Source organism: Priapulus caudatus, unplaced genomic scaffold, assembly GCF_000485595.1.
Source record: "Priapulus caudatus unplaced genomic scaffold, Priapulus_caudatus-5.0.1 Scaffold786, whole genome shotgun sequence".
Classification (NCBI taxonomy): domain Eukaryota; kingdom Metazoa; phylum Priapulida; class Priapulimorpha; order Priapulimorphida; family Priapulidae; genus Priapulus; species Priapulus caudatus.
The window spans coordinates 64,737-74,667 of record NW_014577847.1 but is presented as its reverse complement, the minus strand read 5'-3'; the positions used below and the strand labels follow the sequence as shown (position 1 = coordinate 74,667).

Genomic DNA, 9,931 nt, shown 5'->3' with positions numbered 1-9,931 from the left:
CCTCCTCCTCCTCTCACCTCCTCCTCATCCTCGTCCTCCTTCTCGCCGTCGTCGGCGGCGGCGGTGTCGGGATAGATGATGGAGTGCATCTCCTGCAGTAGGTTCATGCTGACGCGCTTGTAGTCCGGTGAGTCATCGTCGTCGTCGCCGCCGCGCGGCCATGCCGCCTCGTCCGCGTCCGCATCGTTGTCAACGTTCAGCACATTGTAGCGACGTGACCTGCGCACAGAGAAATTTTGCCAGGAATGCAGTGACTACACCATGGCTTCTCAATGGGTAGCGTGCTCGCCTCGCATGTGGAAGGTCGTGGGTTCAACTCCCGGCCGCGAATTTTTTTTTCTACACGTTATATCCATTGGGCTCCTCTGAGTGGCTGCTTTGATTTGACCACACCATAGATAGTGTTTGGGATACCATAGATAGTATATAAGCCGATTCGGTTTATAGTTAGTGTGAGGGTTAGGGTTAGGGTTAGGATTAGGATTTTTGCTTCATTCCTTGATATACGGAAAGTCTGATGCGAAAGTTGATATGCGTATATCAAGCACAATGGATATAACGTGTAGGAAAAAAAAATTCGCCTCCCGGCTGGGTCATACCAGACTTAAAAAATGGTACACACTGCTTCTCTGCTTAGTACTCAGCAAAACGAGATAGAGTGTGGAAACGGTGCCAAGAAGAGAGCCTTGTATAAGGCGGCACCCGCCAGTGAAAAACTGTGAATCTCTTCACTGGCACACTAAGCCAGTAAGCCCAGTAGGGCACCGAAAATTATTTATCATGGCTTCTATTCTTCACGTTTCTAATTAACATCGAATACAGCTTCTTAATTAGCATACTTAATTCTTAATAAACTCTCGACTACAGCTGGTGAGATTCCGCCAGGGACAGAGGATACTGGATGCGTACAATCAACAGCAAGTACAGTCAAGGCTGTTCAACAAGCTCCAAGATGAGAATGATAAAGCCCAAAACTTGCCAGTACAGAATGATGTTCATGAAAAAATAAAGTTAGTTTGTTTACGTAGGAATTAATCATCTTTCAACAACTGGTGACCCCATCGTGATGTGCCACTGCAGAGATACTACAGGGTGGTTCAGGATTTTTCAATCGGATTTTGTCAGATTTTTTTCAGATTTTTTTTCCAGAACTTTTTACATTAAAAAAAAAATCTGGGTTTCCTGTAAAATCCGGAAATGTAGCACCTCACACCGGTTACTTTACCTATCTGCCTGGTGCGAATGAAAGGAAACCCTAGCCAGTCAGTTGTTCAATAACATATTCCATAACAATTTTTGCATGTTGCCATTTTGGCAAGCAGGTGTAATACGGTTTTATATTGCGGCAAATAGAAACGTAGATTACGTACAAAATAAACGTGGCAAAAGGATAACGAAGAACGAATTTTAAACGCCATGTTTACATTATATTACATATAAAATTAAAATATCATATGTAATGTGGTATATGTTACATTACTACTGGAAATGATGTCTTGCCCTAGTCCGGTTTCTGTCGCCACGGAGTTATGATGCCATACATGTCGGCTCGCGATCTCGTTCGTAATTATCCTTTTGCCACGTTTATATTGTAAGTAATCTACGTTTCTATTTGCCGCGATATAAAACCGTTTTAAACACCATACAAAATGTCCGAGCTTCACCAATCTAGCAACATCTATAGTCCAGTCAATCTAGCAAATTTGAGTGGGTAACCCACCACTAATTGCAAAAGAATTGATTCCACTGCAGTGCATTTCTGTACTGAAAATCACTGCAGTGGAATAAATTCTTTTGCAATTGGTGGTGGGTGAAGGGACTATTTTTACTGGACTACTAGGTTGTATGTGGGAAGGGGGGGGGGGATAGTCACAACACTCAAGTGGACATGTCAATTTTTTACGGAATGAAGCAAGGAGCTGCAGTTTGTGATTTGTGGCTGTACAGTTCAGAGAGATGTGAGCTTAAAACCTTTCAAAGCTCTTCAGAAGTTCCTCCTTTTTGCCTGACAGTAGAACCGGGTGTGGTGAACCGAACGCCAAGTTCCTACTCACTCGCTTATCCTTCTGAAGAAAAGCGAAAACACGGCGATCAGTTACAGGTATTGAATTTTCAGGTTTTAGGGTTTTTATAGTTAATCTCAGCTTAATCTGACATCTTAGGAAACCACGGCAATGTGGAGGGCCAACAAAGCAAACATTTCCTGAACAGAAGGTTATCAATGCCACATACGGTTTAACAATACCTTTAATGAAGAACGAAGAACGGTACAAGGGCGTCTAGAAAACGAAGACCTAAGACCGAAGACCTAAGACCAGATCACAGGGTGACTGTCCAGGGGTCTTAGTTTCCAAGGTCTTAGTTTTCCAGGGGTCTTCGTTTTCTAGACACCCAGTGGTACAACCATCACTTCTAATTTGTGGGAGAGGCATGGAGGCATAGCAGAATACGAGCAGCATACCAGAGGCATAGTAAAATCAGTTCCATCTTCCTTGCCTGTTTCCGCCTCGCTGGCAGATTACTATAGAACTTTTATGTAATCGCAATAACACAAAGCATTATTACAAGGAGAACATCATGTAGAATAGGATGTGTACCCTTACGATTTCTCTTTCAATCCATTGCGGCATTTTCCTTGTAATAATGTTTTGAAGCCGTATAATTTACAATATTGCATTATACAACGTCAGCTACAATAGTCAATTTTGCGCTCCCACCCTGTGCGTGTATGTCATAAGATTGCCTCTATTGCTATAAAAACCCATATGCCGCTGCGTTGACATAAACACGCAGACAAAGAATTCCATAGATATCCTTGTAGTGACACATCAAAGATTTTAATTGACTACGTCACAAATTTTCTACCATGTATATTTGTTGCAATTTTTGTTGCAATTTTTTTACATTAAAAGTAAGTACTAACGGAACTAAATGTATCATCAAATTCTTACCTGATAAGATTGTTTCCCAACTAGTTAAAAATCCGAAAAAACCTGGGCGATTTGATATATTGATCATAATATTAAAGGCTTGCTATGGGCTATGTATGAGTCACGAGCACTTATTCACAACGAACGGAATAGCAAAATAGGAAGTATAATGCTGCAATTTAACCATAAAAAGTAAACAGAATCACTTACATTTTGTAAAAAAGTGGACAACATTTTTTTTTACTATTTACAGTGACGTAATCACTTTAATAAAGTCCACGCATGCACGTGTGTTAGATGGCTGAGACATATGACATAATTATGATGAGTGACTGAGGCAGATCATCAAGCTGACTGTTTCATCCATTTTACAAATCATGTGTCGTAGAGCACTTAATTAGTAAACAACTGCTATTGAACTGCGAATTGCGTCACGCATCTAGTTTTTCTGACAAAACTATGCTAGTAAATCATTAAAATGATATGGATTTGATTCAGTAGAGAATGGTCATGGTTTGTATCGTGATACATCGATATCGATATTGTCGTCCCATCCTCAGTGTCTAAGTGATTTTCCAAAGTTAAATGAATACTTTCACTGATTTGATGGCCACTGCATGCTATTTTTTATTATGGTTTAAAGAATATACATAAATTACAAAACATTACCATAAAATACAATACAATGCAAGATAATACAATTCAATACAATATGTTAAATTAACAACATGGCCTGATGTGACATACACCGTGTGCGGAGTCGATCTCACCGAGTTTTCGGTCTCGCGAGGCGGCGAGGAAAACATCTGTCGTGTTTGATCATTTTGGTCTCGCGAGGCTGAACTCACTGTTGGCGCATGCGTATTTAGTTATTCCAAAATGGCTGCGCATTTTGATTGGTTCAGCCGTGCACCCGCTCCAATGACCGCTTCGTGCCCCCGTGCACCAGACAGTGGCACCCGCGGTGCGACTCCTGCTCAGCATGAAGCTCATCGTGTGCGGGGGGCCTTTAGGTATAGCGCGCCAGCTTACCTGGTCAAGTGTCTTTCTACTGCTGGTTGGACTGCTAGGGGCACTGCTACTTCTACATGCTCCTGCATCCAGTTTGTGGCAGACTGTCAGATCACCTCCGTCCAGCTGCAATATTGAGAGTTACGCAAACACATACACACCCACTATAGAAAGGACCAAATTTCAATGTTTTATCGGGCAAGGCAAGGGTTGCCTTTAGGGCACCACGGCAATTTAGAGGAACACCGAGGCAAACCTCTTTTAGAGAAAGGTTAGGAAGGGCAGCTAGTTTTTAACAACACGTTATAGGTGGGCCAAACAGAAATACATGTGGTACATGGGATTTAGGGGAAGCGCATGGAGTCATACAGTGAACTCTTCCAGTACAGACCGCCCTCAGCTGAACATCCATTTGCTTCAGTTTTCTGTGAAGTGAAGTTTATAGCCGGCGTCTTACATGTGCTCCCCAGATTATGTTGGGACTTGAAAGATCGTCCTGTTTAAGGGGTCGTTCACAATTATCAACATTTTCACAAGTGCACAGAGCATACACTTTTTCGAGACCCCCCTTCCCCCCTAAAAGTGTATGAAGAAAAATGTTGATTTTTTTCACACAATTCTACATAGAGATACATGTATATGAATTACATACAAACCCTGTTATAACGAGCACGGATATAACGAAATCTTGATATAAAGAATGAAATTTTCTGGCACAAACAAGTGGAAACACGATGCGCGCGATGCTGGCTGGGGCGCGCGGCGCGGGAAATGGATCGACATTTTTCCGAAATGCTGAAAGCGTACGGCTGGCATTGACCCCCCCCCACAGCGTGCGGTTTGTACGTTTGTGAAAATGTTGATAATTGTGAACGACCCCTAACGTGAGGTTCGGTTTTAACGACGTTCAGAATTCGGAAAGTTTACTGTACCAAGTCGGAAGGTTATGGCCGATTATGAGCGAACACGATGATTCACAATTGTTATCACTCATCCCAATGTCAATTGTGACCACCGTGAAAGGCCTGCACTCTGTAGTACTCAATGTTTTCCCCAAACTAATAGGTCCTGCCACTGGTACGGATCTTACCTTAGGTGACTGGATATCATGCCACTTTGTACGAATGTCCTTATAAGTCTTCTTACCCTTATCTTTCACCTATGACACAATAAAAACGCATTTAACATATTTCTGCGAAGAAAAATCGAGTGAGCACGTACGTCATTGTACTAATGAATTCTAACTGCATCCTGTTCTAATTCGTTACTGGTGTGCCTGTTCTAATTCGTTACTGGTGTGCCTGTTCTAATTCATTACTGGTGTGCCTGTTCTAATTCGTTACTGGTCGATACAACAAGAATGCCACCACTCACCTTATCTTTCACTATTCTTAACAAGGCTCCACCTTTCTGAAACAGAACCACGTAGTTGAAATGAATGTGGGCATCGCATTATCATATACTATGATCTACCTCCCCATACCTGTCAGCATTTGACAATCTTAATCATTGGCTGAAATATTGAACGTTGGTTGGGGTTCATTTGCCATCTCATCTTATCCTATATATTAGTATTAAAACTATGAACGGGAATATACGGATAAAACATGGACTAAACACGTAAATGGTGCAAAACACGCGGCGAGCCACGAACTATTACGGACCAAGTTACAGTCCGTTGCAAAATACACTACATACTACCAAGATTAAGACAATAACTTATTGGTTTTTTGGGGATTATTATCTTACTCTTGATACTACGTACTACGTACTAGCCACAGACTGCTGATGGACTGCTAACGGACTGCCTGTTAACAATGATGTAATCTCCGTGTTTCGTGTAATCTCCGAGTTCGTGATTCTTCATATTACGTTCATAGCATGTATGCAGGGCTGCCAACTCTCACGCATTGACCGTGAGACTCACGCATTTCGACCAAATCTCACACTCTCACGCTGATCTTACAATATCTCACGCACAGCAAAAAAATGCTGAGATATCTCACGCATGAATATGCCTTCCATATAAATGCCTGAATATCTCACGCACAGCAAAAAAAATCTTACAATACTCTGAAAACAGTCACTTTATTGAGATGCACCAAATTGCACAAATTGTAAGTTATAAAATGCAAAAGCTCCTACCGTGGGAGGGGGGTTTTCCCCACGCCCACCCCTCGCTCTCACCTATCACCCAATGTTGGCAGCCCTGTGTATGATATGTTTATCATACGTGAGATAAGCACGGCAATTAATCGCATACCAGCAGCGGAGCTTTTGAGTCATCCTGGTTGGTGCTGGCCATGTGGCTGCCACGCTCGCGCGGGAATCACGTTATATGAACGTATAATCACGGGACTCTAACCACAGAGATTATAATCATTGTACACACCAATTGGTTATTAAACATATAGTGCGTAATATGAAGTCTTAAAGATTTCTAAACACGAAGAATGCATCATTGTAAACCCAATTGTTAATTAAAACATATATTGGTAATATGAAAGTCTTAGCAATATCTAAACACTGAGAATACATCATTGTAAACCCAATTGTTATTAAACATATATTGCGTAATATGAAGTCTTACAATATCTAAACACTGAGAATACATCATTGTAAACCAATTGTTATTGAAACATATATTGCGTAATATGAACAACCACGAACTCTAAACATGGAGATTACATCATTGTTAACTGGCAGTCCGTTAGCAGTCCATTCAGGCAGTCTGTGGCTAGTACGTAGTAGTTATGTATTTCTTCAACGCGACTGCTAACATTGGTTCCGCTGAATAGTTCGTGCCTCGCCGCTGTTTTGTCCACCATTTACGTGTTTAGACCATGATGTTTTATCCGTTTACTACAGTCAGAGCGTAACCTGTCTGGTAGCTGATGTGATTGTCAATGCTCTGTTGAAGATCAAAACCAAATAGGGTTTTCAATGGACTAACACTCTCTTCAAAACAAAACCCACACAATAGTATACAATCGCCGCTGATACATGGCCCTTTTTCATTGAGCACTGATGCTGAAGGGGTCGTTGTCGTTATCTAGGTACTACCATATATTGTACCCGCAGCTACATTATATGTATACACCAAAGTGTATACTGCAGAACTTGTACTACAGAAGTGTACCCTAACCCTAACCCTAACCCTAAACATACCTCATATAAAAATATAAACATAATACTAAACAACCTAAAACTACCTCGGGTACATATATGTAGTACCTGATACGACAACGACCCTTCGTGCAGCACTGATAGTTAGTGTATACATACATACACATTCTCACATACGTACATGCATCCACGCACGCACGCACGCGCGAATGCATACATAGCTGTGGGAGGATACGGGTGTCTCATGACCAAAGCGTCTCACGATACAGCCGTTATGATACGACATGTATCACAATACTTTAAAGGAGAAACTACCTAGAAAACTATACACTCAACCGGGACTCTACCAATTATGTGAACGCTTACAAATCAGTATCGTGGAACGCCTAGTAAACAACTGCTATGAAATTGAGAATTGTGTTGTTTCTTTTGTTTTTGTATAAGAGTACGCTACTAAATGATACGGATTTTAGTCAGTGGAGTATCGATACGTGTATTGTAAATGGTCAAACGAATCAATACATGTATCATCAAGTTTGTATCGTGATATATCGATATATCTCATCTTCTTCTTCTTGGGTCACTACACTACACTCGACTTAGCCACTGCAGCACACAGGACCTGGCACGGTGGTTAAAAGCCTCAAGGTGTCCAGGTCTACAGGACTCTGGTAATAGGGGGCATTCCAGTAGATGTCCCATAGTCTGGGCCTCCCCGTAGTCACATTGAATTGGGCGATCCTCAAAGTATCCCCAATGTTTCTGGCACGCACCTTGCCTTTTGTCTTAGTGAAGTGATCCTTGTAAGTTAGAGAGCGGTCAAAAGTAACACCTAGGTAGACTGGGCTAAAAGTATGTGTCAACCATTTCTCATACCATTTGACTTTAAATTGGCGATTTGCATCCCAGCGCTATTCTTTTAGATGGAAGGCACTTATGTGTGTTTTCTTGGGATTGGCTCGTAGATGGTTTGCTGTGTAGTAAGTGGTTAGACCTGCGAGAGCATCAGTGAGGGACTGCTTCTTCAAATGACTGTTTCTGTGAAGCAATGCAGAGGTCATCTGCATACAGGAAACTCCTGGTGTTTGGGTGTACTGCCTGGTCATTTGTGTACACAACACATTAAAGAGCAGAGGACGCTGCCTTGTGCAAGACCATTTTTCTGTCTACGTCATCTGCTGCGGTTACCATTGAGATCCACGAAAAACCGCCTGTTTGCCAACAGATTCTTGATGAATTCTGTCAGTCTCACATCCTTTACCAGCTGGTATAGTTTCTTGGTAAGAATTCTGTGATTGACAGTGTTGCAAGCTGCGGCGAGGTCAACAAAGGCAGCTCAAGCAATCAGCCCTTTCTCGTGCCTGTCTTCGATGAACTGTGTAAGTTTGAGGGGATGGCTAGTACAAGAAACCTGCCTGCTATGGAATGAGGTGTTTATCCACGAAAGGGGGCCAAACGGTTGAGAATAAGTCTTTCAAAGAGCTTGTATGTATGGCAGAGCAATGAGATGGGCCTATAGCTCTTCGGGCTAGCCGAGTCTTTACCAGGCTTCAGTATTGCAACCACTCTGGCTTTCCTCCACAGCTTTGGGATGTTGTTAGTACATAGGCAGCTGTTAAACATATCAAGCAGCCATTGAAAAGTAGCGGGTCCAAGATGCTTGATCTACTCACACAAAATCTTGTCAAGTCTGGCAACTTTGTTACATGATATATCCCATGATGTGATCATATACATATACTCCTTATATACATGTATATTACATATATATATATACAGATTATATACGAACTGGTATTACTTTGCATTCTGCTACGAATAGATTATAGAATGCACATGTAAGGTGAAATGCATTCCTTGTTAGTGCTTTTATACAAATACCATCAACATACCTTCATATTCACCATCCAATCTCTGTACTGGTTCTTTAGTTTGCTATTAAACACCTTGTCTCCATAAAGGTTGTTTTCATATTCAAACTCATCAGAGAATCCTTCACCAGAATTGAGCATCTCCAGCCTCTCATCTATGAACTGTAAGGCAAACTGTGCGATCAGTATCACAATTATATCTATATGTGATCAAGAGCGTATTAAGAAGGGCAAGTAAGAATCACCTTCTTAATACGCTCTTGATATGATTCATATGATATGAATTCATGTATATGGCGAGGACAGTGGAAGAAGGCTAGAACAGTGTAGAAGGTGAAAGAAGGTAGATAGAAGGAGGAAATGAGACACTAGATAAGTATATTGATGTATATACAAATTTCACATAAATTATAACAACAGGGCACAACTGTCTAATCACTTTCACTAAACCATTTTACAATAAAAAAAAATCGACTACTATATCTGGTAACCTCCCCACACCTTCCCGCCAATTCTACTCCAACAAAATTTGTTTACTTAATTTGTTAAATTAATATTTAATATTGAAGAGGGATGAATTTCGTCGACCTGCTGAAAGATTTGCAGCTGCAGCATGTTTTCAAGGAAGGGCTGTAGATAGGCAGGCCGTGACTGTAGAAACAAGTCCTCATCAAAGCTGATCACTTCGCCAGGCCGGAACCGTAGTGCATCTCTGTAACCTGCAGCAGACATGTACGGCCAAAGCCTTATAGGACGAACACTCCGGGGGCAGTTCAAATGTGTGCAGAATGGACAGGCGACAATTCTATACAGTTGCATTTAACGTGCAACTGTGACGCAAGAGACGCTCAATGCAAAAAGTGTCCTTTATAGACAGTTGTCTGTTTTGTAGAGGTATTCACGAACACAGGTTTTATTACAGCACAGGTGCAGGGATAGAAATTAACGTTTGAACAAGGGAGTCTAACGGACTCCCTGCCCTCAAAAAGAGGG

At 41.5% G+C, this 9,931-nt stretch overlaps 1 protein-coding gene across 4 annotated transcripts in view; it reads right to left on the bottom strand.

Moving 5' to 3' along the window:
* LOC106813523 (DENN domain-containing protein 1A-like) overlaps positions 1-9,931 on the bottom strand; it is a 48,154-nt gene that overhangs the window by 3,137 nt on the left and 35,086 nt on the right. For all 4 annotated transcript variants that reach the window (XM_014817682.1, XM_014817679.1, XM_014817680.1 and 1 more), the window contains exons 16-22: positions 9,527-9,657; positions 8,960-9,100; positions 5,316-5,351; positions 5,032-5,100; positions 3,963-4,067; positions 1,972-2,066; positions 18-219 (exon numbers count right to left, since the gene is read on the bottom strand). In XM_014817682.1, coding sequence (XP_014673168.1) covers positions 18-219; positions 1,972-2,066; positions 3,963-4,067; positions 5,032-5,100; positions 5,316-5,351; positions 8,960-9,100; positions 9,527-9,657 — 779 coding nt within the window. The remainder of the gene's footprint in view (positions 1-17; positions 220-1,971; positions 2,067-3,962; positions 4,068-5,031; positions 5,101-5,315; positions 5,352-8,959; positions 9,101-9,526; positions 9,658-9,931) is intronic.